Genomic DNA, 26,467 nt, shown 5'->3' with positions numbered 1-26,467 from the left:
CCTGAATAGATCTGTAACACAAAATGAAATTGAAGCAGCAATCAAGAGTCTCCCCAAAAAGAAAAGTCCAGGACCTGATGGATTCTCTGCCAAATTCTATCAGACCTTTAAAGAAGTGATACCAACCCTTCTTAAACTGTTCCACGAAATAGAAAGGGAAGGAAAACTGCCTAACACCTTTTATGAAACCAGTATTGCACTTATCCCAAAACCAGGCAGACACCTCCAAAAAGGAGAACTATAGGCCAATCTTCTTAATGAACATTGATGCAAAAATCCTCAATAAAATAATGGCAAACCGAATTCAACAACACATCAAAAAGATTATTCACCACGACCAAGTAGGCTTCATCCCAGGGATGCAGGGGTGGTTCAACATACGAAAATCAATAAATGTAATAAACCACATTAACAGAAGCAAAGACAAAAACCACTTGATCATTTCAATAGATACAGAAAAAGCCTTTGATAAGATCCAACACCATTTCAGGAAAAAAGCTCTAAGAAAACTAGGAATAGAAGGAAAGTACCTCAACATTATAAAAGCTATATATGACAAACCTACAGCCAGCATTATACATAACAGAGAAAAACTGAAACCATTCCTTCTAAAATCAGGAACTAGACAAGGATGCCCACTATCTCCACTCCTATTCAACATAGTCCTGGAATTCCTAGCCAGAGCAATTAGGCAAGAAGAAGGAATAAAAGGAATATAAATAGGTAAAGGAACTGTCAAAATATCCCTATTTGCAGATGATATGATCCTATACCTTAAAGACCCAAAAAACTCTACTCAAAAGCTCCTAGACACCATCAATAGCTATAGCAAGGTAGCAGGATATAAAATCAACATAGAAAAATCATTAGCATTTCTATACACTAATAATGAACAAATTGAGAAAAAATATATGAAAACAATTCCATTTACAATAGCTTCAAAAAAAATCAAATACCTAGGTGTAAACCTAACAAAAGATGTAAACAACCTCTACAAGGAAAACTATAAGCTTCTGAGGAAAGAGATTGAGGAAGATTATAGAAAGTGGAGAGATCTCCCATGCTCATGGATTGGTAGAATCAACATAGTAAAAATGTCTACACTCCCAAAAGTAATCTACATGTTTAATGCAATTCCCATCAAAATTCCAATGACATTCATTAAAGAGAGTGAAAAATCTACCGTTAAATTTATATGGAAACACATGAGGCCACAAATAGCCAAGGCAATACTCAGTCAAAAGAACAATGCTGGAGTATCACAATATCTGACTTAAACTATATTACAAGGCAATAACAATAAAAAGAGCATGGTACTGGCACAAAAACAGACATGAAGACCAGTGGAACAGAATAGAGGACCCAGATATGAAGCAACACAACTATAACCAACTTGTCTTTGACAAAGGTGCTAAAAATATACGATGGAGAAATAGCAGCCTCTTCAACAAAAACTGCTGGGAAAACTGGTTAGCCGTCTGCAAAAAACTGAAACTAGATCCATGTATATCACCCTATACCAATATTAACTCAAAATGGATCAAGGATCTTAATATCAGACCACAAACTCTAAAGTTGATACAGGAAAGAGTAGGAAATACTCTGGAGTTAGTAGGTATAGGTAAGAACTTTCTCAATGGAACCCCAGCAGCACAGCAACTAAGAGATAGCATAGATAAATGGGACTTCATAAAACTAAAAAGCTTCTGTTCAACAAAAGAAATGGTCTCTAAACTGAAGAGACCACCCACAGAGTTGGAGAAAATATTTGCCAACTATACATCAGACAAAGGACTGATAACCAGAATATATAGGGAACTGAAAAAACTAAATTCTTCCAAATTTAATGAACCAATAAAGAAATGGGCAAGTGAACTAAACAACTTTCTCAAAAGAAGAAATTTAAATGGCCAAAAAACACATGAGAAAATGCTCACCATCTCTACCAATAAAGGAAATGCAAATTAAAACCACACTAAGATTCCACCTCACACCTGTTAGAATAGCCATCATTAGCAACACCACTAACAACAAGTGTTGGCGAGGATGTGGGGAAAATTGAACCTTCTTACACTGCTGGTGGAATTGTAAACTAGTACAACCACTCTGGAAAAAAATTTGGAGGCTGCTTAAAGAGCTAAACATTGATCTACCATTTGATCCAGCCATACCACTCTTGGGGATATACCCAAAAGACTGTGACACAGGTTACTCTAGAGGCACCTGCACACCCATGTTTATTGCAGCACTATTCACAACAGCCAAATTATGGAAACAGCCACATGCCCCACTACTGACGAATGGATTAAGAAAATGTGGTATTTATACACAATAGAATTTTATGCAGCCATGAAGAAGAATGAAATGATATCATTCGCTGGTAAATGGATGGAATTGGAGAACATCATTCTGCGTGAGGTTAGCCTGGCCCAAAAGACCAAAAATCGTATGTTCTCCCTCATATGTGGACATTAGATCAAGGGCAAACACAACGAGGGGATTGGACTATGAGCACATGATAAAAGCGAGAGCACACAAGGGAGGGGTGAGGATAGGTAAGACACCTAAAAAATTAGCTAGCATTTGTTGCCCTTAACTCAGAGAAACTAAAGCAGATACCTTAAAGCAACTGAGGCCAATAGGAGAAAGGGACCAGGAACTAGAGAAAAGGTTAGTTCAAGAAGAATTAACCTAGAAGGTAACACACACACACAGGAAATTAATGCGAGTCAACTCCCTGTATAGCTATCCTTATCTCAACTAGCAAAAACCCTTCTTCCTTCCTATTATTGCTCATACTCTCTCTTTAACAAAATTAGAAATAAGGGCAAAATAGTTTCTGCCGGGTAGCAAGGGGGTGGGGAGGAGAGGGAGGGAGTGAGGGGGTAAAGGAGGGCGGTGGGGGAAGGGGGAATAAATGACCTAAACATTGTATGCACATATGAATAAAATAAAAATTAAAAATAAAATAAAATATTTGGTTTAGGGATTGATAAACTTTCAGAGCATGATCTTGTTAACATCAGTTGTAGAAATATGATACTCACGTGAGACTGTTGTTGACCAACTCGCATTCATTTATTGAAGTGAGTGTGTTCCCAGGTGGGTGACAATCAGAAGCAAGGGCTAACTCTTGTTGGTTGGCATGAAAAGACATGTTCACTGAGGCAGGTTGATATTGATTGACTGAATGGGCTTAAAACCAGCCTGGTGTTTCCTTGCTGACAGGGTTATAGAACAATGAGCTTTTTCCTAAATTTATGGAAATGTTTTTACTTTCACAATTTGGGAAATACTAGCCAGATCAATCATAAAATCCTGTGAAGAGGATGTCTCCAGACACCCTCACTGTGAAATACTAAACAGATTTTATTCTCCATCTATAGGGAAAACATAAGCTAGACATTTAGAAATTCAATTTTGGTCTCTTCTTTCAAGGGATGGGTGGGAGAGATTTCATTCATTTTGGTATGTCTATTAGAGAGTATTAATTCAAAGGACTGCAAATGCCAGGTACAGATCATGGATTACTAAAGGGATTTTAAGCAAATGACATAGAATATTGGGTAAACAAGAGAATAGAGATTCTTCTACCAAATTCTAATTAAATTTATTAGTAAAATACTCTGCTGGCCATAATTTGTCTATGAGCTATACTTGCCTATAGAAAATGACTGCATAAAATGTTAAAAATTACTAGTTTACTTCTTTATTTTGGCAGTACAGGACCTCACGCTTGTTAGCCAGGCATTCTACCATTTGAATCGAACTTCCCAGCCCTTTTTTGATTTCGCTATTTTTCAGCTATGGTCTTAATTTTTTCTTGGGGCAGGCTGGGACTTTGATCCTCCTACCCACACTCTAGTGTAGCTAAGACTACTGGTGGATACCATCACAACAAACTTGTTGGTTGAGATGGGGGTCTCTCTAACTGTTTGCCAGGGCTGGTCTTCAGACACCATCCTCCTGATCTCTGCCTCCCTGGTAGCTAGGATTACAGGCCTGGCCTACTAGGTTATTCTTACTAATGTATTTTTTATGTTATTACCACTTGACCATCACTATAAACACAAGGGTTTTTTTTTCCCCTTTCTTTTTTTCAAAAATTTTTAAATTCTATCAATAGAGTGCCAGTATAAAAAGAAAATATCATTTTTATAGGTTCAAATATGCCATATTAGGCTTGCAATGAGATTAGGCCTGGGGGCATGACTGCTCAAGGAAAAGAAGATGAGTATTTTTCTTTGTATAATATTATCAATTTTTAAAATAACATAAAGCAATGAAAATCATGAATGAAGTAAATATAGCAGTGTAAGCAATGTCAATATTGCTCAGCTGAAATCTCAGATTCACGTTAACACAACTTTTCTCATCACAGGCTGTGAGCCCATTCCTGTCCGCTATCTTGAGTGGAGCAACATAGAATCCATCATAGCCATCGTCTTTTCTTGCCTGGGCATCCTCGTTACCTTGTTTGTGACCCTCATCTTTGTGCTATACCGGGACACTCCTGTGGTCAAATCCTCCAGTCGAGAACTCTGCTACATCATCCTAGCTGGCATCTTCCTCGGTTACGTGTGCCCTTTCACTCTCATTGCCAAACCTACTACCACATCCTGCTACCTCCAGCGCCTCCTCGTTGGCCTCTCCTCTGCCATGTGCTACTCTGCTTTAGTGACCAAAACCAATCGTATTGCACGCATCCTGGCTGGCAGCAAGAAGAAAATCTGTACCCGCAAACCCAGGTTCATGAGTGCTTGGGCCCAGGTGATCATTGCCTCAATTCTGATCAGTGTGCAACTAACCCTGGTGGTCACCTTGATCATCATGGAGCCTCCCATGCCCATTCTGTCCTACCCAAGTATCAAGGAAGTCTATCTTATCTGCAATACCAGCAACCTGGGTGTGGTGGCCCCTGTAGGCTACAATGGACTCCTCATCATGAGCTGTACCTACTATGCCTTCAAGACCCGCAATGTGCCCGCCAACTTCAACGAGGCCAAATATATCGCCTTCACCATGTACACCACCTGCATCATCTGGTTAGCTTTCGTGCCCATTTACTTTGGGAGCAACTACAAGATCATCACTACCTGCTTTGCAGTGAGCCTCAGTGTGACGGTGGCCCTGGGGTGCATGTTCACTCCCAAGATGTACATCATTATCGCCAAGCCCGAGAGGAATGTACGCAGTGCCTTCACCACCTCTGATGTGGTCCGCATGCATGTGGGAGATGGCAAGCTGCCCTGCCGCTCCAACGCTTTCCTCAATATTTTCCGAAGAAAGAAGCCAGGGGCAGGGAACGCCAAGTGAGTTGTCTGATCTGGGCCATTCTCTCTCTCTCTCTCTCTCTCTCTCTCTCTCTCTCATTTGTCCAAATTGTTTCTCTCTACTTTCTCAAAATTTTTCTCTCTTTTTCTCTTTTTTCAAATCTCAAATTCTGTTGTAGCAATACAGAGCTAAAAATCCTCTTTGCTTTCATTCCTTTGAAAGAGCAAGGACCATGAAGCAACAATGAACTGAAGCACAACTGCCATTCTGCCAGTGGTGTTTTTCCTTTTATATGGGTCCTGCCTCTAATGGAGCATCAACACACCTCTTTGGTCTGAGTCAGAGATGCAAACACTATTCTAATTTACAGTTTAGACCATGCTTGAAGACGGTTTCAGATTTATTATCATTCTGGAACCACATCATAACTGATCTGGGGTGGAGGGCAAGAAATTAAGCACCCTGAGGAAATTTCCATTTCAAAATTGGACTGCAACTAAGAGCCACACTGTCTTGAAAAAAAGGTCCTTTAAGTGACAGCCTTATCATAGCTCTCTTATTTATTAAACTGTAATGCATGTTGTAAGACAGGTGTTCCAAAATGCTTCACCTGAATTGGGTTATCTCTACTTCAAGGCCATAATCAGAATGATTTCTTAGTCTCAAAAGCTAAACATAAACAAGCAACCAGATAAAGGCAATGACACCGAACTTAAAAGTCCAGATGATTTATGTTCTGGTAATTCTTTTGAGCAGTTTCCTACTAATTTTGTTTTAAGATGAAGCATGTTAAATATTTTCATGTGTCATTTTTCTGAGACCCATGAAAACAAATTTCAAGTTCCATTTACAGTTTTAAAAATGACACAGATACTTTAGAACCTGAAGTTCTAAAGGTAATTGAATTACACAAAAAGTAAGCAATTTCCTATTAGGATTGATTTTATTCTTTAAAATGATCCTCTGAAAGTGAAAATTTTATTTGTAACAATTAAAACATATATATCATTTTATAAATAAAAATTTTATAAATTTTTATTTACTTCGGTCAGTAAGCAAGGTAAGTGTGATGGATGTTATTTTCCTCTACTGTTTAGATCAGGAAACTAAGCTGATGTTCATTTGCGTTACTTAAATATGATCCCACTTAGCCATTCTTTGCCTAGGTCTGAAACTGGAATGAAATTTCTTAACATATATCAAAAATTTGCATGCACTAAAATTCTGGGTTTTATATGTTTATTTGTCATGTCCAACATGAGCACGTTTAAAAAAATCATATCACTTGTGAGTATAATGAGAAAGTCTTAGAAAAAAAGTTTTTAAATCCATAGTTACTATTATTTGAAGCAAAGACATCCCTAAGTTTTATCAACACAAGGATGAAGCCAATAATTTGTGCTTAGTTCTCACTGAATCAATTTCAACTTCTTTACCAGATAATGCTCATAAAAGTTGCTTGATAACTTCTTCACCTTTGCCATGAATTTCTTTGTAGCATCCTGGAAGGGTTATTAGCATGAAAGAAAACATCAGTGCCTGATCATGAGAGAAAAAAGAGAAATAAACCATTAGTTACAGTGCACATATGTAAAATGGCATCCTGGCAATTTTATTAAGAGGAAAGGAATGAGAGAAACCAAACTAAAAGAAGGAAGATACTCTTTAAACTGTAATGTTCCTTGGGATTCCCTGTTCTGAATGGTATATGGTGTCATAAGGGTTCCATTCAGTCATCCACGACATCTCGTTCCATGTTTCTAACTTTTCTGCCTTCATTTTGGTTCTTAAGAAATTTGTACATGATTTTTGGTCATGAGTCATTTCTGAAAGTTGTTCTGAGAACCTATAAAATTAAGATCTCCTGTGTCAGTGCCCAGGAATGTGCATCCTTGAAAGCTCTCCCAGTGGTTGACAGATAAATGGGGCCACCTTTCCAGGAGAACTGTGACTAAAGAGTCATACACAGTGCTTGCTGTGGAGCTGAGAGGGAGCTACCTGACATTACTTTGGTGATGTGTAGCCCTTCTCCAGCAGCCAGACATTGCTGTAGGTTTGGACCATTTTCCCATACCTGAACTGCTTTCCCTGTAATCTGAGAAAATGCTTTTCACCTTTATGAACTTAGAAATTAATTTCATTTTAGATTTTGCATTTGAGAGAAAAATTGGCTTATCTCAATTAACTGATTTGATTCTCTTGGGAGTACAAGTTTTACCAGCAAATTGTTTAACTATTAACTTTAATTTATCAAACATTATCAGATTACTCTGTTGTGAATATAGTTCTAATTAACCATTATAACATGCATCTTTCTTAGTACAATTTGTATCACCATGAAAAAGAGTTGACCCATAGAGGTCAACTTGTGTGGAAAGCAATCATTTGTTTACTCATTTTTCTTATTTATTTTGATGCTCTGTGAGACTGTAATTTTAAAATATAACAATAATCTCAGCTTCTATGTTTTTAACCTTTCTTTATTGCCATTTTATGTTTTCCTGGTTTGTTTCCAAAGTTACAAAATTCACAAGCAATCTAATATTTTCTGCTGCGATAAAAGTCTGGCAGAGTTTTGCCAAGTGAAGCAAGGGGTTGAAAGTGCTAGAGAATGTATCATCAATGAGTTTATTACCATTCTGGATGTGCAGTTCCTGCATTGATGGTGCACTGAGTGTGCTCAGCAATCTGCATATGTAGCTATAAACACAGAGCAGATGCTATAATGAAGAGCTTCCAACTGGTCTATCTGTTGAAATACTGTTCTGAGGAGATGCAAATCCAATGACATTCTCACAACAGCCCGTTTTTCACATAGATTGGAAGGGTGATGTTGCATGACTGTTTTTGCAAAGTTTATTTAAATTTTTAAATTTTAGTCATAGCCAAATATGTGACACAACTACAGATTTGGACACTTGCTTTACATTTTCTAAAGATAATTTAGGAAGAGTTTAATCAACAAATTCAGAGTTGGGTTACTCAAATTATTTACAGTAACAGTCTTTTTTAGACATAGTTCAACCCTGGAAAATCGAGTGAAATATAACTGCCTTTGACATTGCTAATTTCTTTATCTTTCATTTTAAAGAGGAAAATATTTAGGCCTAAGCTAATATAAAGATATCAGAAATTTCTTCTTTTTTAGCAATAGAAGAAACATAGAAATCCATTGACATTCATAAAGAAGTAAATTATTTAGATAGATATTTATTATTTCCTCTTAAGAAAAAATGAGTTAACATTATTTAAATTAAAAATTAATATATAAATAAGTGCTTATTTAAAAATCGTTATATCAATGTCTCAATGTCAAACTAACATTTCTAGTTATTTTCTGGATAAATAAACTCAATGACTGCCAAATAATTTGATGGCTCATGGAGCCATAATGTGACAATGCATTCCTCTGAATTTTTGCATACCTAATGTGTACAAAACTAAATTACAACCACAAAAAATGTATCAGATTGGTATAAGAAGCAATTTTACAGCATAGGCTCCTGTGAACAGAATGTTATTATTCTCCTAAAATATTTCCTAACCATTTGAATGTTTTTGTTGAATGAAAAAGCTATGTGAAATAGTGACTGGAACAATGCTCTGAGGAAATTTTCCTCTTTACTGTCTACTAAAAGCATATGTTTTCCACAAGTAGAAGTAACTTTGGCCTGGTAAGCATTTTTGTTTGTCTTTTCTCCTTTGATTATGAAAGGGCCTGATAGTGAGCAAATAGATACCATAACCAAATAGCAGTAACATCTCCCTCTAATAAGAACTCATTCACCAGTCTGGCTCATGAGAAAATCTGTCACTTTGAAATTAGTTTTTCTGAACCATATAATATATGACTTTAAAAGTTATTGTAATTCCTCATTTGATTTTATAGTAAATATCAGAGGATTTTATGGAACATTATGTTATAGAATTTTACCACTTGACAGAATATTTACTGAGGATCTTCTACTGCTGATTTAATCATCTGTGCAATCAATATTGTTTCATCCATAAGCTTGAAAGCATTTAGGTACTTGATATAGTGTTAGGATAAAAAATATATAAGAGCAAGTATCCTGCTGTATAGTAAAAAGACAAAAATATAAGTAAATATGCTGGGATAGGAGACATAGTACACAACTATGAGTGTCCAAGGGAGGAAGAGAGAAGTCTACCTATGAAGTACCATCTGGGAAGGACTGGGACGATTTTTTAGGAAAAGCAGCATTTGAACTTGATCTTAGAAACTTTTGTCTATAGGAGAAATTGTGCTATGGGGAGATCACCTAGCATGCGGGAAATGAAGATTCAGAAATGTCAATGTACTCTGGGCCACAACATGGGATCTGACATGATTAAAGCACAGGGGGATATAGGGATGGCTGAATTTATAGATGCAGGAAGGAGACAGATTGTAGATACTGGTCAACTTCTAAGAAGAAGTTTAGATACTTTTTCTATAAACCACAAAGTACATTAAAGGCTTTTGCAAAGTTTCATAATCATGTATATAAGTTTTATGGGATAATACAAAGATTATTTAATATAGTTTAAAATTTAAAACTTAAAAATAAAAACCTTAAATTAGGACAATGGAATCAACATTGAATCCAAGGCATGCCCATGACAGTTTTTTGAGTTTGATTCGTTAGAACTGGAATACCAGTAAAGAGATCTGAAAGAAGGAAGAAAAATAGAATAAGTCTCTTGTGATTTGAGCCAGGTTGATGGGAAAATACAGTTACTATAAAACAGCGAGGATTTAGGAGTAGTTCAGGGAGATGCTGATGAGTCAGATTTCAGACTTATTGATTGAAAATGTTGTAAGGTATCCAAGTGTAAGCACCCACAAGGAACTTAAAAATTCAAGTCTGGCTCTCAAGAGAAAGGTCTAACCTAGAGTTCAAGTTTTGAAGCTCAATTGTCAGAATGTTTAGTGAGTAGTTATGACATAATAAAAAGAAAAAATGGAAGTAAGAAGATTAGAAAATACTTTCACTTAAGAGAGAAAATGAAGAAGGAAAATCTGAGAATAGACAAAGAGTGATTTTAAAAAAGGATCGGGGAAACAGGAGTATACAGTTTCATGGAAACTAAGGAAGAGACAGTTTTCTGGGACTGACAAAACAAAACACCACAGACTAGATGGCTTAAACAAGACAGATTTACTTTCCCTCCATTGTGGAAGCTGGAAGTCTGAGATCAGGGTTTCTTGATCTGGTTGGAGGTTTCGCCTGGAATTGCAGACAGCCAGTGTTTTTGCTGTGTGCTCATATGCCATCTTTGTGTCAGGCACAGAGAGGAACATGGTCACTCTGTTGTTTCTTCTGTAAAGGCACTAATCCCACCCGGGGCTCCATTTTAAAGCCTCATCCAAACCTAATTACCTGATTACCCATCTCCAAATATGATCTTACTGGGGATTGGGGCTTCGACATATGAGTTAGAGACGGAAAGGCACAAACATTCAGTTCATAACAGACTCTTTCAATAGGTTAGAGCTTAGGACCCAATCTTTGGATCCCAAGGATAGAGACTCTCTCCTTAGCCTTGAGAGTTTTCAGTGGTACAATGTTGGTAGAAGTTATTGTGCAATAAATTGAGACGTCTGGTATGAAAGGAAGCAAGTTGTTGAAGTCATAGTTAAGAAGGCAGAGGAAGAGGGAGGAATGGTATACCAGAGGCATGTTTAAGCATGTTTGTAATATCTGAGAAAGAAGCCAACAGGGAAGGAACAATTGAAAACGTAAAAGGAACAATTGAAAACATACCAGGAACCCAGTCAAGAGCTGTGCCATTACAATAAAAACCATTTGATATCAGTTGGCAACTGTGACAACGAAGTGTGCACTCTAAAGAACATGGTGTATGTGGTTGATTCTGGTTCCCTCTTATCTGTGTGAGTAATGCTTGGCATTACAACAGGATGAAAAATGAGGCTGGGAACTTAGGGACTATAATAAACCCCCCACCAGCCTTTGGACTAATAAACATTGACTGTAAGATTTGAGATTGGAGGAAGGAGGGAAAGTCTGGAACACAGGGTGTGCTTTTTGAAAATTATTGGCAGCCTGGAGGAGTCTCAGCCTGTAAAGAGAGTTGTTGGTGGAATAAAGAAAGATACTGTGCATCCAGAGATATGTTCAACTGCAGATGAAGCAGCTGCACTTTTTCCACTGTGACTGGAAAAGGTTAGAAATCCTTGGTTCTCTCCCTGAAGGTCACTCAGCCATGGTGCTTCAGGCTATCAGAATGAGGGTATTTTATTTGGGGCATAAACCTTGTGCTGCCTAAAACTCCAGGTCAAAATGCCTACACTCCTTAAAGATGTAACACTTTACCATCACCTAAGGGCACTTTAGCCATACTTTAGAATAATTTAGCCTCCTAAGGAAATTGTGTGTGGAGGAAGGTGTCACTGTGAGAGCTCACCTGGAGAGGCCCTGGGCTTAGGTACAGGGAGGGTGAATGACTCAGGACAATGAAGGTAGACACAACTTGTGCCCCATTAAGTGTAGAAAATTTTAAAACATTTTTTTCTTCATTTGAAATTAACATAATCTGCAAATAACACAGAAATAGCTACTTTTAATACTCTTATTTAACACTCTATAAATTCTAAACTGAGACAATGGGTACAGATTATGCTACAACTTCAAAAAGATCACAGTCCATTTTGAATACAGGTCACTTGTATTTCTTTCAAATTCAAATAAACTTATGTGACTGACACTTATTTAAGTTCTCAAAAGTACCATTTTATACTTATGTCATAATGTGTAGTTTCTATACTGAATTTAGAAATAGTCTCATGATTATCCATAGTGGCCCAAGGCATGTTTACAACATCCTTTTGCAAATAAACTGAGGCTTGGAATGCTCAAGACTATTTTTATAAAGAGAAAGAAATGGGACTAAAATCATAGTTTTTCAGATAGTATGTCTGTTACCTCAATAATGTATGTGTTCACTGGTGACTTGACTAAAATGAATAAACCATGGAGCTTGCCATAAAGGAATTCATAGTTTATTGATACCATACACCTTACAGTGGAACTTAGAACAGGAAATACATAGTATGATGTGATTCACGTGGATGAGCATCTTCAGAGTTAGACGTTATGTTAGTTGAGGCTACTATATAAAAAAATCACATGCAGATACTGTGGTTCATGCCTATAATCCTAGCACTCTGGAAGTAGAGGCAGGATGACTGTGAGTTTAAGAACAGCCCAGGCTACATAGTGAGACCTTGTCTCAAAAAATCAAGGACTTGAGATATAACTCAGTGATAGAGCACTTGGCTAACATTCACAAAGCCTTTATTTGATCCCCAGCACTGCAAAAAAAAAATCAGATGGGTGGCTTAAACATCAGAAATTTATTTCCCACACTTCTGGAGGCTGGAAAGTCTGACTGGATGCCAGCATTGTTGAATTCTAGTTAAAACCCAATTACTGTTTTAAAGACGGCTATCATCTCATATCCTCACACAATAGAGAGCAGAGAGAGGGGACATGAGCTTACTTATGTATTTTTGTAAGGGCACTAATTCCATTTGCGAGGCTCTGCCCTCATGTCTTATTGGCTCCCTAAGATAGTACCTCCTAATATTACATTAGTGTAAACTTCAATATATTAATTTTGGGATGGCATACATACTAACTTCATAGCAATGGTTTACTGAGTTGTCTGATTTTCTCAAAAATGTAGTCTTTGGGCGAATTGTTTAACTTCTATGAACTTAGTTATAAAACATGAATAATCATTATACTTGTAGGGCTTTTAGGAAGATTAAATGAGGACATTTATGGGAACACCATAGCATAGTGTCTAGTACAGAGTAAAATCTCATTCACTGTTATCTAGTGACATTAAAATTATGAAAACATGAAAGAGTGTAAGGAAAATCATACATTAGCACAGAACTCTTTATTACACCTTTAAGTAAGGAGAGTTCTAGACACAGGTGATATGTATTATCACCACCAATTCATTCTATACAGATGGTGAATATGTAGATCTGCTGAAAGTGGAGGTATACACGTGTTACTCCCTGTGAGATGTGTGTGAGGAAGGACATCATTGGCACAGTTTAGCAGCCAATCCATGCTTGGCCCCAGCTAAAGAAACATGAGGTTATTTGCATTCCATCTGTTCACCTTTGTGTCCAGTATAATGTGTTACTTACTCACAAGGGAAGCAGGTTAACATGAGTGTGTTTGTAAAGCTAGTCCAAGAGTGAAAAATATTGACAGTTTGAAGAATGAAGAAATTAAGAAGAAAGTAACACTGGATTTGGAAGTTTCAGATTATGTAGACAGAGCCTATAGTTTCATTAATTACAACTCTTTAGCTGAAAGCTACAGATGCCAACTTAAGCTAGCTTAAGCAAAAGTGGGTGGGGTATTTAATATAAAGAATAATATCAGGTCGCTCTTAGTATAAAGTTCAGAATTCTTCTGGGCCATGTGGAAGACTGAGATCCTGAATGGAATGACTTAGCCTCTGTCTTTTCTCCTGTCTCTCTGCATGCCTTCCTCATCTTCTCCTTTTGGATTTTATTTCTCTATTTCTTGGACTCTCATAGTTTCTCTAAGGATAGCTATCACAATACTTTTAAGTTTATATGTTGCTATAGGTCCAGATACCCAAAGACTGATTCAATTCCCTCTATCCACATGGTTTGTATAAGATATAGAAGAACACTGGCAATGGAGGGGAATGGAAACCCCATAAAATGGACACAGCATTATTATGAAGATGAGAGGGGTAGAGTCAAGCAGATTAAAAAACTAGTATTTATCTTTGCTGTGTTTATTATATAGATTCCTGGCTATAATATGCTTTTCAGATACATCATGATGAATAAAAAGAAGGGGACCAGTCTCATTTTGTTTTTCTTTGATTTATAAGAAAAATATATCATTAAAACATTATCTTCTGAATTAATTAAAATATACCTAAGTTATAGACAAATAATAAAAACATGTTTACTGTTAACATTCACTCCAAAGTACATGTGCACTTTCATTTTATTTCAAAGGGTCAAGGGAAATCTCTTGTAACTAAATAATACTCTCTCTACAGATTATCTTCACAATATATGAAGTGTTGGCTGCTGACAAAAATGAGACTACATCTCTAGGGTGATACTGCTAAAGATTCTGAGAAACAACCATTTAGAAAAAATCAATGACAATAAGAAACACCTTGTTTTCCAGCTGTAAAAATACATATTCATTTACCATACTCCTAGTAAACCCTTTCAGCACCATGGGGATTAATATCATTTTCTACTTGATAAGATGTAGCACAGCTACATTTTGGCTTAGATGGATATGAGAAAGGGATTAGGAAAAGTGCTAATTGAGAAAAATATACAGACTTACATGAAGTACATAAAGGCAATTATGGCAATGGTGCCAGGGTAGGAGTGAAGGAGGAGAAGGGATACCATCAGCCAACTCGGAGACTTTACCTGTTGATTCAAACAGTGTCTGATTGCAAACAGTAGACATCTTCGTAAGGTGTTTTATAATATAATCCTTCATTTGAGAGAAGAAAGAGAGAGGCAGAGATAGAGAGGCTATTTTACAAACTGTGGACAATTTATTGATGAAGAAAATAGCATGGTCATGACCTCACAGACCTTCATGTAGAGTGAAGTCGAGAAACAGCAGCAGGAAGCCCAGCAATGAGAATGTGGCAGGGTGAAGTCCTACCTATGATGAGGAAAGTAGAGAATTCTCAGAATGCCAATAGAAGGACCTCTAGAATAGACAGACCTTGAAATCAGGGACAAAGAATATCTATGGATAATGGCTCCATTAGCTACCAAAAGAGGAGGTTAGTAGCAGAGAGTGAGTTTAGGTGTGTACAGATGCAGGGATAATGTTCTAGGCAGAAGGAGTACTAAGGAGATGTAAGGGAGGAGAAAGCACAGTATATTAGGAAAATGAAAAAAATCAGTAGGTAATTAGTGAACTTTCTGTTGCTATAACAAAATATTTGAGGTTGAATGCTTACAAAGTAATGAAGTTTATTGCTTACAGTTTTGAAGGCAAAAAGTCTGAGATTCAGTGGCCTTATCTGTTTGTCTTCTAGTAAAGTCCTGCTTGGCTGTATCACAAGATACCAGAGAACTGGAAAGGCAACCAGCTGGAAATAGGCACCAAGCACATGAGGTAGTTTTGCTTTGCAACAACCCACTGTCAAGAGAGCTAACTCATGTCACAGACAAACATTTATCCCGATCAAGGGTAGTGCCCCAATGACCTAACCACCCCCACCAAGCCTCACCTCTTAAAGGTCCACCAAACCTTTGGGGACCAAACCTTCAGCACATGAACTCTTGGAGGACAAACCACATCCAAACCATAGAAGTAAATCTGGTAGTAGTTTCCCATAAGGAATATTTGTTTAGCTTCAAATAAGTAAAGCCAAAAAAATTATTTTAGGGCTGACTTTTTTCTCCGTGTTAGTTACAATGGTTTGAAGGCCTGAGACATACCTTTCATGATCCAGAAGAGGAAGAATAATGACTCGTCCATTCAATAAATGATTATTTATCACATACTATGTGCCAGACACTAAGACAAGTGTAGGGAATACAGTGGAGACAAAACAGACCTGACCCATGCTTTATGACATTGAAATCTGGCCAGGAAACTAAACATTGAAAGATTATTTACAAGTGTGGTGAGAGTTTCTAAGGAAAAGTGCAAGGTGATACAGGAGGGTTGTCAGAGGTCTGGAAATGTTTCTGGGAAGTATTGCTTAAGCTGAGACCTCTGAAGAAGGAGAAGGCACTGATTAGGAAAGGAAGGGGGCTGGTCAAGAAGCCAGAATGTAAAAGCTCTTAGCAGGAATAAACTCTGAAGGCTGAAGGATGTGGCGTAATTCCAGGGTGTCTGGAGCAGAGAAAGGAGGAAGGAAAGCATGATGAGAAGAGACTTCATGGGTCTTCAACAATTAGATCATGAGGGCCTCACTATAGGCTTTCAGAGCTTGGATCTTATCCTCTGTGTGATGGAAAAGAGCTCAAGTCGTCAAGCAGGGTGCATTGTGGTTGGCTTCATGTGTGTTTCAGAACTATTGCTGTCCTCTCATACAGAGATGCACAAGAGTCAGAGGGGGGGGCTTGAGGTTCCGGGAGGAGGTGGCTGCAGGGTCTGGGGAAAGAGCACAGTTGCCATACCTATTGGCGTTGACAGCAGAGGATGAAGAAAGTGAACACAGAGAAAGTTTAAGGAGGTAAAAACACAATTAAAACTAACGTTGCTCAAAAAATTCAATTTTAAGATCCACACAGAGGAAACACAGCTATGCCTTCACCTGAATTCCTGGACTTCAAGAGCAATGAAAGTTAATGTATAACTATAATAAATGTATGAGCATACTAAAACATGATTGATCTGTTAAGGGGAGGTTGATCAGACTCAAAAGCAGAGGAATTCAATCATTGAAACAAACACTGAAAATGATTGCAGACCTCTCTGATCCTCATTCCCGGACATTATTTTCATTGTGAATGAAATTGGAATTTTGGTGTAGGACAACCTTGTTTCATGAACTTGTCTAATATAAGTCTTGCTATGGATGATACACCAATTTATTGAGCAGACAAAATATGCCTTGCTCTCATCATCAACCTGGGAGGTGATTGGTGGGATGGATGACTACAAGACCAGATCCTTGCTGACTCCTGAAAGACCTTTCTTCAGGAATTATGCTCTGCATGCCATATTTTTTACACTTACTTCTTTAGAGGGTTCAGTTGTTTTTATCTCTTCAATGGAGATGGTGATAACCACATTCAGTTCCCACACTGTATTTATGAACATGCAATATTAATATGACATCTTATTGTTCTAAGACAATGGATTATATAGAAGGTAGGTTTTAAGAAATAGCTCAAAATTAGTGTCCAATAGCCTACATATTATTTCTGTTCTCAGCCTTTCTGATCTAGAAATTCATAGATAACTCATGTGTTATGTACTACATATAATATTCCCTTTCTCCCACAAGAAGAAGCCAAGTTCCCAAGGAAACAGAAAATGAGAGTTGAGAATATTTTAGAACTATGTTTATATCATTCCACAATCACCATATGAGTGTCCTAGAATAACCACTAATAGTACCACTACCAACTCATTACTGAGAAGAATTAAAATAAATCAGACATAACCTTTCCTCTTTTTAGTTTCATGGTATCTACTTTATCTGGCTATGTAGTCAGTCATTGTATACTGTAATTTCTGTTTTAACTCTCATTTAATCTTAGTTCTACAGTCAAGGATATGCTTAACACTTACCACTAGTCCTTATGATGTCTTCCTAGGAATTTTAGTAAACTTTTTCTAGAATACATTTCCCAGGAAAATGTCATGGGAATAATATTTACTTCATTTTTGCTTGTTGAAAACATGTTGTCTGTGATTTCTATTTCAAAACTCAACTTTGCTGGCTGTAATTCAGGATGCACATTTTGCTTTTATTAATATCTTCAATATGTTGTTCTAGTTACATTTAGTATGAAACTTTGTTGTTCAAAATTCTGATACTGAAATATTTTCCCTTATAAAAACATTAATTGATTTTTAGACATCCAGAATATTTATTTTTCTTTATCTATAAAGTTCATTGATTTTGCTAGAATATTTCCAGAAATATGTTATTCTAGGTCAGTTTTCTTAGGTATGCAGTTACAAATTGCTATTTAGTTTTACAAAAAAATTGTTGAATTACAGTCTTCAGCATTTGCTTCCTTGCTTTTGTTTTCTTTTTCAAGAATTTCTAATATCTACAGACTGAATCATCTCTGGCTTACTTCAGTGTTTGTACTTTCTAATTCTTTTATGCATTCGTTTCATATCCTTTGTATTGAGGCATGATTACATATAGTAACATGCCTAGATATTCATGATAATTGGATGCATTTTGCACAAATGGGTAACACACCCAGGTAACCAACGTAAGATCAAGATATAGAACATTATTACTACCCCAGGTAGTTCCTGTGTCTCTTTCTGTCCTACCCCACTCTCTGTCTACAGAGAACTCCTGTTCTGATTTCTGTCCCCATACATTAATCCCATATATTAATCTTGCCCATTCTTCAACTTCATAAAAAGGAAATCATACAGTAGTTCATCCTTCATGTAGCTTTTCTTTCACACAACATGAGATTCATCCATATTCTTGCAGGCATCAGAATTTTATTCCCTTTAATTTCTGAGTAGTACTCCATTGTATGAAGATGCAAAGTTTAGTCTCCCATTGATGGTTGTTTGCAATTCTCACTATGACAAGTAAAGAACAATCAACATAAATATTTGTTTTATGGACATATATTTTCATTTCATGTTGTTACATAGCTAAGAATGAAATTGCTAGATGATAAAGAAGGTGTATTTTAACTTACAGGAAACTACCAATCAGGTTTTCACAGTGGCTTGACATTTTCCACTCCTACTAAGTGGACCTCGTAGCACCTCATATAGGGAGATGCACTTGACGTTGATAGCCTTTTATGTTTTAGTGCTATAATGAATGTGTAGAGATATTTAATTATAGTTTTAATTTGTGTTTTCCTGATGACTAATGATCTTGGGAGTCATTTTTTTTTTTGCTTATTGGCTTATATGCCCTCTTTGTTAAATGTATAGTGGATATTCTTGCCATCTTTTTTTAGGTTATTTGTCTTTCATTACTGATTTTATAATCTGGACATTTGTTCTTTGTCAGATACATGTATTATACATTTTTATCAATATTTGTCTTGATTTTTCATTTTCTTATCAGTATCTTTCAATGAACAAAAGGTTTTAATTTTAATGAATTCCAATTTATCAATTTTTCTTTAATGGTTAGTGCTTTTTCCATTCAAGTCTAAAAATATTTGCCAGTTCCAGGTCATAAGTATATCCCTCTATTTTGTTTACGAGTGTTATGGGTTTTGACTTTTACATTTAGTACTGTATTAGATCCTGAGTAACTTTTATGTGTAGTGTAAGGGATTTAACACACATGGTGTCAGTTAAATCTTCTGTAACAAAGTACCATAGACAGGGTTGCTTATAAACCATAGGTATTTATTTTTCATAATTCTAGAGACTTGAAGTCTAAGATTAGAGTGCTTTATATATAGGTGGCTTCTAATGAGAGTGTTCAGAGATGCAGACTGTGATGTGCCTTCACATCACACAGACAGACACTGGGGAGTTCTCTGGGGTGTCCTTATAAGGACTCTAATCTCATTTATGAAGGTTCTACCTTCATGGCCTAGTTACTTCCCACAGGCTCAGCCTTCTCAGTATTACATTGGAAGTTAGGAATTCAACATAAGGATTTTGGGGAGGTGCAAGAATTCAGTCCATAGCAGAATGGATGAAGCTCTGTTGTTTTTGCCCCTAAACAACAATCCAGTTCAGCCATTTCAATTTTTGGAAAGACTTGCCTTCTCTCATGGACTGACATTGGTACTTTGGTTAAAATTCAACTGAACACATAGTACCTTTATTCTGTTCTAGTGATGTGTTTAGCCATCTCTCAACAAATACCACAATATTTTGATATCTAAATCTTTATTTAAGTCCTCTAACTTTGTTCTTTTTTATGACTGGCCAAATGTACGTCTAGGATGTGATCACCATTACTCAAAACTTTCATCATCATTAAGATGTTATCTTTAGAATTTATATGGATGCCTTTTATTAGGTTGAAGATACTCCCTATGCTCCAAGTGTTCTGAGAAATTTGCAAGGAATAGGCATTGAATTTGGTCAGGTTCTCTTTCTATATCAGTTGCAGTGATCATTTTGTTAACATGAGGAAATATAGCGAATTATTACAAAATAGTCATTGAGTCTTAAATTTCTAAGCTCTGCTTTTTATTTCTCTGTATAGTCTGCTAGTCATAAGGTCTACTTTGATACTATTGTGGAAGATACTGCTATTTTTGGTTGGTGTTTGCATAATAAAGAATTTTCTACCCCTTGATTTTCAGCTTTTTTTGTATGCTTATGCTTGAGGAAAATTAGTCATAAGCTGCCCATATAGGTTAATTTTATTTTTAATCAGTCTGATGTTTTCCTTTTCATTAGAATATTTAGTTTATTTATGTTGGATGTAATTGCTGACATATAAATTGAATGACCATATTTATATGCACTGTTGAACTATTTTCTGTATCTCACTGAATTTGTGTTCCATTATTTTCCTCTTTCCTTCTTTTGATTAATCTAATATTTTAATATTAAATTTCCCATCTATTTATTATTTTAGTTCTACTTTTTCTTACTGTTTTATGGCTGCTATAGAGATTATAGGAAAGCCTTCCTTAACCTTTTATGATTTCAAATAAATTGGTAGTTTTATCACTTTCCAAACAAGGCAAAAATCATAAAACAAATGAAACAATAAATAGATAAATTTATTGTCTACCAACTTCTGTACTTTCTTGTTATGCACTTTAATGCATATTTTATACAATCATTATTATTTTGCACAATGAATGTAGATGCTCCTTGGCTTACAATAGGGTCGCATCCCAATAAATTCATCATGCATTGAAAATATATGCATGTCTCATGAAAATTATACATCCTGTCAAGTTCACCACACATCGTATCTTGCATCTCACCCTAGCCTACCTTATAAATGCTCAGAAAATTTACACAATATCTAAAAAATGCTGACTGGCACCAGAGGTCACTGTAGACTGTCAGTTGTTTCCGAAAATTGACATGGTAGACTAGGCTGTGGCTTACCTTTGCTGCCCAGCGTGGCAAGAGTATAGTCCACATATCATAGCCCAATGAAAAGACCAAAAATCAAGATCTAAAGTACAGTTTCTACTCACCATGCATTGCTTTGTATCATCATAAAGTTTTAAAAAATCTTAAACCATTGTAAGTCAGAAACCATCTTTGTATGCTTATATATTCCTAAGTGATTTTCCATGTGATAATACAGTTGTGGATTGAACTGAATTGAATGTGGTTATAGTTTTATAAAACTTGTTCTGCTTCACTTGGTGTGTCCTGTCACAAGGGCATAGCCAACAGGGGTCCTAACTGAGATCCTTGGTCCTTGTTGTTTACTTGGACACCCCCCCCAATCATTTGAATATTGTTAACCCCAATTTTGATTGCTCAGCGCTGTGTGACTTCCAAAAACTTTACTCTTTTTTTCTAGGAACTTCCTGCTTAGCTTTGTATCCTGTGTGCTTTGTCCAGCCTGAAATTTGCAAATTTTTCTAAACTAAGTGTTGGCTTCACTTTTCATTCCCTCCTTTTCTCTAGGATCTTAGCTCCTCAAGTCCTGGCTGCCTGGGAAAATTTGAACTTGAACTTTTGTGTGTGGAGTCCTATGAATTTACTAAAAGTTTTTCTTGCTTCTTTGTTAAAATCTTCTGCTTGGATTCTCAGTCTATATTAAGAATCATCAAGCCAGGCACCAGTGGCTCACGCCTGTAATGCTAGCTACTCAGGAGGCAGAGATCAGGAGGATTGCAGCTCGAAGCCAGCCCAGGCAAATACTTTGCAAGACCCTATCTTGAAAAACCTTTCACAAAAATAGGACTGGTGGAGTGGCTCAAGGTGAAGGCCCTGAGTACTGAAAAAAAAGAATCATCAGCCAGGCATGATAGCTCATGCCTCTAACTCTAGCTACATGAGAGGCTGAGATTTGGAGGGTGAGATTGGGAGAATCATGGTTCAGGGTCAGTCCTGGCAAAAAGTCCAGAAGACCCTATCTCAAACAATTGCTGGACTTGGTGACACATGCCTATCATCCTAGCTACAAGAAGAAGCCCAAAAATCAGGATGGTGGTCAATGCCAGCCTGGAGGAAAAAGTTTGACCCTATCTCAAAAATTACCAGTGCAAAAAAGGGTTGGCAGAGTGACTCAAGCATCTAGCAGTACTGCCAAAAAAAATGAAAGAAAGAAAGAGAGAAAAAAGAATTATAAAATATCCTGAGTGGAAAAGTAGCTTGAAGATTATCTTCTCATGTCTCTGAAATTCTCTTCCTCTGCCTTATTGATTTCTTTGATTCTGGTTGCCATGACAGCATCCCTCTGTCTTCTGGTGGTTTTAAAAAATATTTTATCATCTTTTCTAGATGTTTTCAAATGGGGGAGTTGGTTTGCTCCAAGGTATTATATTTTAGCTGAAAGTACATGTCTTCTCATACCATTTAAATCTCTCCCTTGCTCCTTTCTCACTAGGCTAGGACGACACTGGTTGTTTTTAGGCTGTGGTGACTCTGCTTGTAACTCTGTGAGAGAAGTTGTATAATAGCTGCTGATTTAGTTCTTTTGCAGGTTTTTGATGAGTGGTGACATGAGTGTGTTAATGACTCTGCTTTAAGAGAAATAATACATAAAATAAGCCCCAGTGGAAAAATATATCTAATATTGAGGATATATCTAATCCTCACAAAATTCTAGGTTTAAGTGATTTGCTTGCTTTATAGTTTTCATTTTATAATTGATTTTAAGCCTCTTACCTAGGAAATGATCTCTTCTTTAACTTTTTGCAAAATGTCCTGAAGTGAAGATTTTAGCTTTTGGTGATTTATTTTTTTTACCATCTTCTCTCCCCCTCTGTGATACATCCAAGTAAAATAATAAAAAGTCTCACCTTAACTGTTTTCCCTTTTGTGTCACTTGAGTTGCCTTCCCCCAGATTTCGAGCTTTTACTTTCTCATTAGCAATGATGCCTATATGTGAGAACAAACACTTAAGATATCTATATAATAAATCAATTTATTTGCAGGATAAGGGCTAATTATACTCTATTACAAAATTCTAAAAGAAAAAAACTTCAGCACTGGTCAACCTAAAAATTTAAAAATTTATTGCCAAGTTCTATTGTTTCAATTTTTCCTTAGTAACTGCTCATGTATTTTGATATACATTTTTATCATTTTTAATTTTAGTTTTTCACAAAAAATATGTCCATAGCTTCCATATGATATCTCAGCTATGGGAATAAGGCTAAGAGGAAAGATTCTTTCTCTTTAATTATAGGTTCTGATAGATTTCTTTTGAAAAAAGCAGGTATTAATATTGCTTAGCTTTGTGTTAAAAAGATAATAAATATTCACTGTCCACAATTTGGGAAATGTATGAAAGCATAAAGATGTTGATAGAAATTATCTACAATTATACACGAAAAAAAAAAGATCCTTCACATTTAACATGTGTCCTCATTATAACACACGCTATTTTTACTAAACTTCTTAAAATTTAAATTTCATGTGAATGTTATGGCATTCAATATTAAAATTAGTTTAGGAATGAGTAATAAAAATAATGACTTTTGATATTCCTGCAGTTAACAAAGTGGTAGAGAATACTTCTGACTTATTTTCATATTAGCAATATTTCTCTATTCTGTTTTGACTTGTTTGATCATTCATTCAATATTTACAGTAAGCAAAATGGCCATATGTCTGTGTATGTCCAGGATCGTCCAAGTTTATGGCTTTTTTCATGACATAATTATTAAGAGTGTTTCCTTTGCTCTTAAAAATAATTGTTTTTCATGAGAAACGATGGTTTCCTTAATTATTAACAAAATTGGGGCATGTAAAAGAGGGATAAGATAGCACTTAATAATAAATCTCACATAGATCCTGCCCTCCGCACTATAACTAACCAAGTATGGGAGATAAGAATTAGTGTCAATCACATATAATAAGAATGAAAAGGATCACAGGAAAAGTACAGAAATGTCATATACACTGCAATATGGTCAGTGGTACAGGAACCTGATAAACATTTTAGAATCATGAAGGAAATATACTCAAAGTCCTAGGAAGAATAAGAAACCTAAACAAAGGAACAGAGATAGGAAAAACAATAAAGTGTCATTTGCAACCATCAGGTTGGCACAAATTAAGAAATTAAGAGCTTCTCATGAGAGTTTCGTTCTTGGTAGAGCTAAATAGATTGTGGCAGAATAACTCTCAACAAGGATGATTGGAAAAGCAATGTGTAAGACAAAAATGATCCATATGTTTGCAGTATTGGGTAGCTGCTGCAATGATGAAACTTATATTTCAGAGAGAAGAGACCAGAAAAGGGAGCAGATGATTGGCAACTGATTTTCCCTGGGGAATTTGTCACCTCAGGGCATAGGTTGGAGGTAGCATCTCCAGGCATGGCACAGGCAGAGGAGAAAGAAGGAGCAGAGAAGTCAGAAGAGAATGTGTGGCCACATAGAAGTAGGGGGATGAAATGAAAGGCAAAAGAGGCCTGCACACAGGTCCAGCTTCTCTCTCAAAACATTTACCCAGGTCTGCAGTTGAGTGAGTCACAAAGGTTAAAAGACAAGCTGGAAACCTTGGACAGAGCAGATTTTTCTGCAGTTCTTCAGTGGTGAGGAGACAGGCTCACTCTCAGTAACCACCTGGGGCTGGAGTCACCAAGTTGGAGACTCAAATGTGTTCATGCACATGGTCAATGTCATTTGCCTAATTCTGAAGTTGTGAGGGACAGGAGGCCAAAACTCTAAATTGAAATTCTTTGAAAAGGAGAGAGAGGAGATTAAAAACTCACCAGATGAAGCTCACTAGTGTGCAGTCAGACTCTGTTACAAGTCCTGAGGGGATACACCCTATGGGAGACTAATCCCTACCAAAGTGGAATGAAAACTTGGTGCTCAGCCACTGATTGCATTAGGTTGATCTGACTCCTGTGCTTGACAGAGAAAGTGACAAAGCAATTCTGGTGAAGATAATAGAGATGACACTGCCTACAGTCTCCACATAATCTTAATATAGGTATGTATATGTTTTTACATATATGCACATACCTATATAGATATATCTGTTATAAGATACTGGACCATACTACCAGAAAATCAAGGGAAGCAATGAGGCAGTAGAAACAGAATCATAGGTGATATGCTTATCACTGTTAGAGGATGTTAGAAAACCAGCTTATTATGAACAAGAGTAAATAAAGGAAAAGAATTATACATTTGCTTTTCGTGTTTTGTTTAAACTCTGTCTCAGAGGAACAGAATAGTTGGTGCAGGAAAATCCCTTAGAAAAGAGATCTAGGTGACAAAGAAAGGATGATGAAATTGTATCACTACTTCATAGTCTTATAGAAAAAAATTTATTTATCTACATTATGATCAGTAATGCCTACTAAAACCATTTGATGAATGATTCATAGGTGAGTCTTACAATGTTGGCATCATGCTAACAACATTTTATATGTTTGAAAGTTTTCATAACAAAAAATTTAGTGTCTAAATTCCAAACTGAAGTGGAAAGAAAAATATCATTCCTCAAATACTAGTTCAAGTTGTGAAAGCACTTTTCACAGCAATTTGTTAACACAGAAAGATGAATCTACAATCCACCAATTTTACTTCTAGATACATTCCACAGGAAAACTCTTCCATATGTGGCCAACAAGAAAGTTTATTGCCACTTTGCTTTAAAGAGCAAAATGTGAAACAACCTAAATGGCTATTAGTGGGAGAATGGACTTTTTGTGCTGTGGTATTTATTAAATTGAGTTTAAGTAATGAATGGGAGCTATATCTATCAACATAATACTATGAAAAAGGGAAGGTCAGAGTGGAAATGTAGAATGATGCTACGTACATAAAACTTAATAATATAATAAAACTGCCATACATTATTATTAATGCCTAAGAATATACATGTTGCAAAAGCCTTAAAATATGCAAAGATCAAATAAACCGGTTTTTTCTTTCAAATGAGATTAGTATTTAGAATGATATGTAGAAGTCGTTAAACATATCTCTAATATTTTTGAAAGAGAGGATTTTTATAAGAAAAAATGTTAATATTTGGCAAATCTGTGATGGTAAGTAAATGAATTTTATTTTATCATGCTCTGTAGTGTCTTATTAGCTTACAAATCTTAATCATTGGGAATTTTTTAACTGGAGCAGTATTTTGCACTTATCATGGAAAGGCTGCATTTGTGTTTATATAAAGAGCCTTAATGTACTGTGTTAGACATGCATGTGTTAAAAGAAGAAGTGGAAAAAAACTAATATTTACAGAGGGATCAAACACACAGTCAGAGCTACATTCTCCACTCTAACGAGCAAATGCTAAGAAAAAAATCTTAAAATTTAGATAATAGAAAAATTCATTTAGCTTTGGAAATCAATCCAAAGCATAAATTATCTCATTT

General features: G+C 36.1%; 1 protein-coding gene across 9 annotated transcripts in view; it reads left to right on the top strand.

Annotated features, from left to right (window-relative positions):
• The window catches only part of Grm1 (glutamate metabotropic receptor 1), a 406,588-nt gene that overhangs the window by 363,360 nt on the left and 16,761 nt on the right, over nucleotides 1-26,467 (top strand). For 8 of the 9 annotated variants that reach the window (XM_074072567.1, XM_074072583.1, XM_074072592.1 and 5 more), the window contains one exon: nucleotides 4,382-5,312. The exons of the other annotated variant lie outside the window; for it this stretch is intronic. In XM_074072567.1, the coding sequence (XP_073928668.1) occupies nucleotides 4,382-5,312 (931 nt within the window). The remainder of the gene's footprint in view (nucleotides 1-4,381; nucleotides 5,313-26,467) is intronic. 9 annotated transcript variants of the gene reach the window in all.

The sequence above is a fragment of the Castor canadensis genome, chromosome 1, assembly GCF_047511655.1.
Source record: "Castor canadensis chromosome 1, mCasCan1.hap1v2, whole genome shotgun sequence".
Lineage (NCBI taxonomy): Eukaryota > Metazoa > Chordata > Mammalia > Rodentia > Castoridae > Castor > Castor canadensis.
The sequence above is the reverse complement of the archived record's forward strand: the minus strand, read 5'-3'. Positions and strand labels throughout refer to the sequence as shown.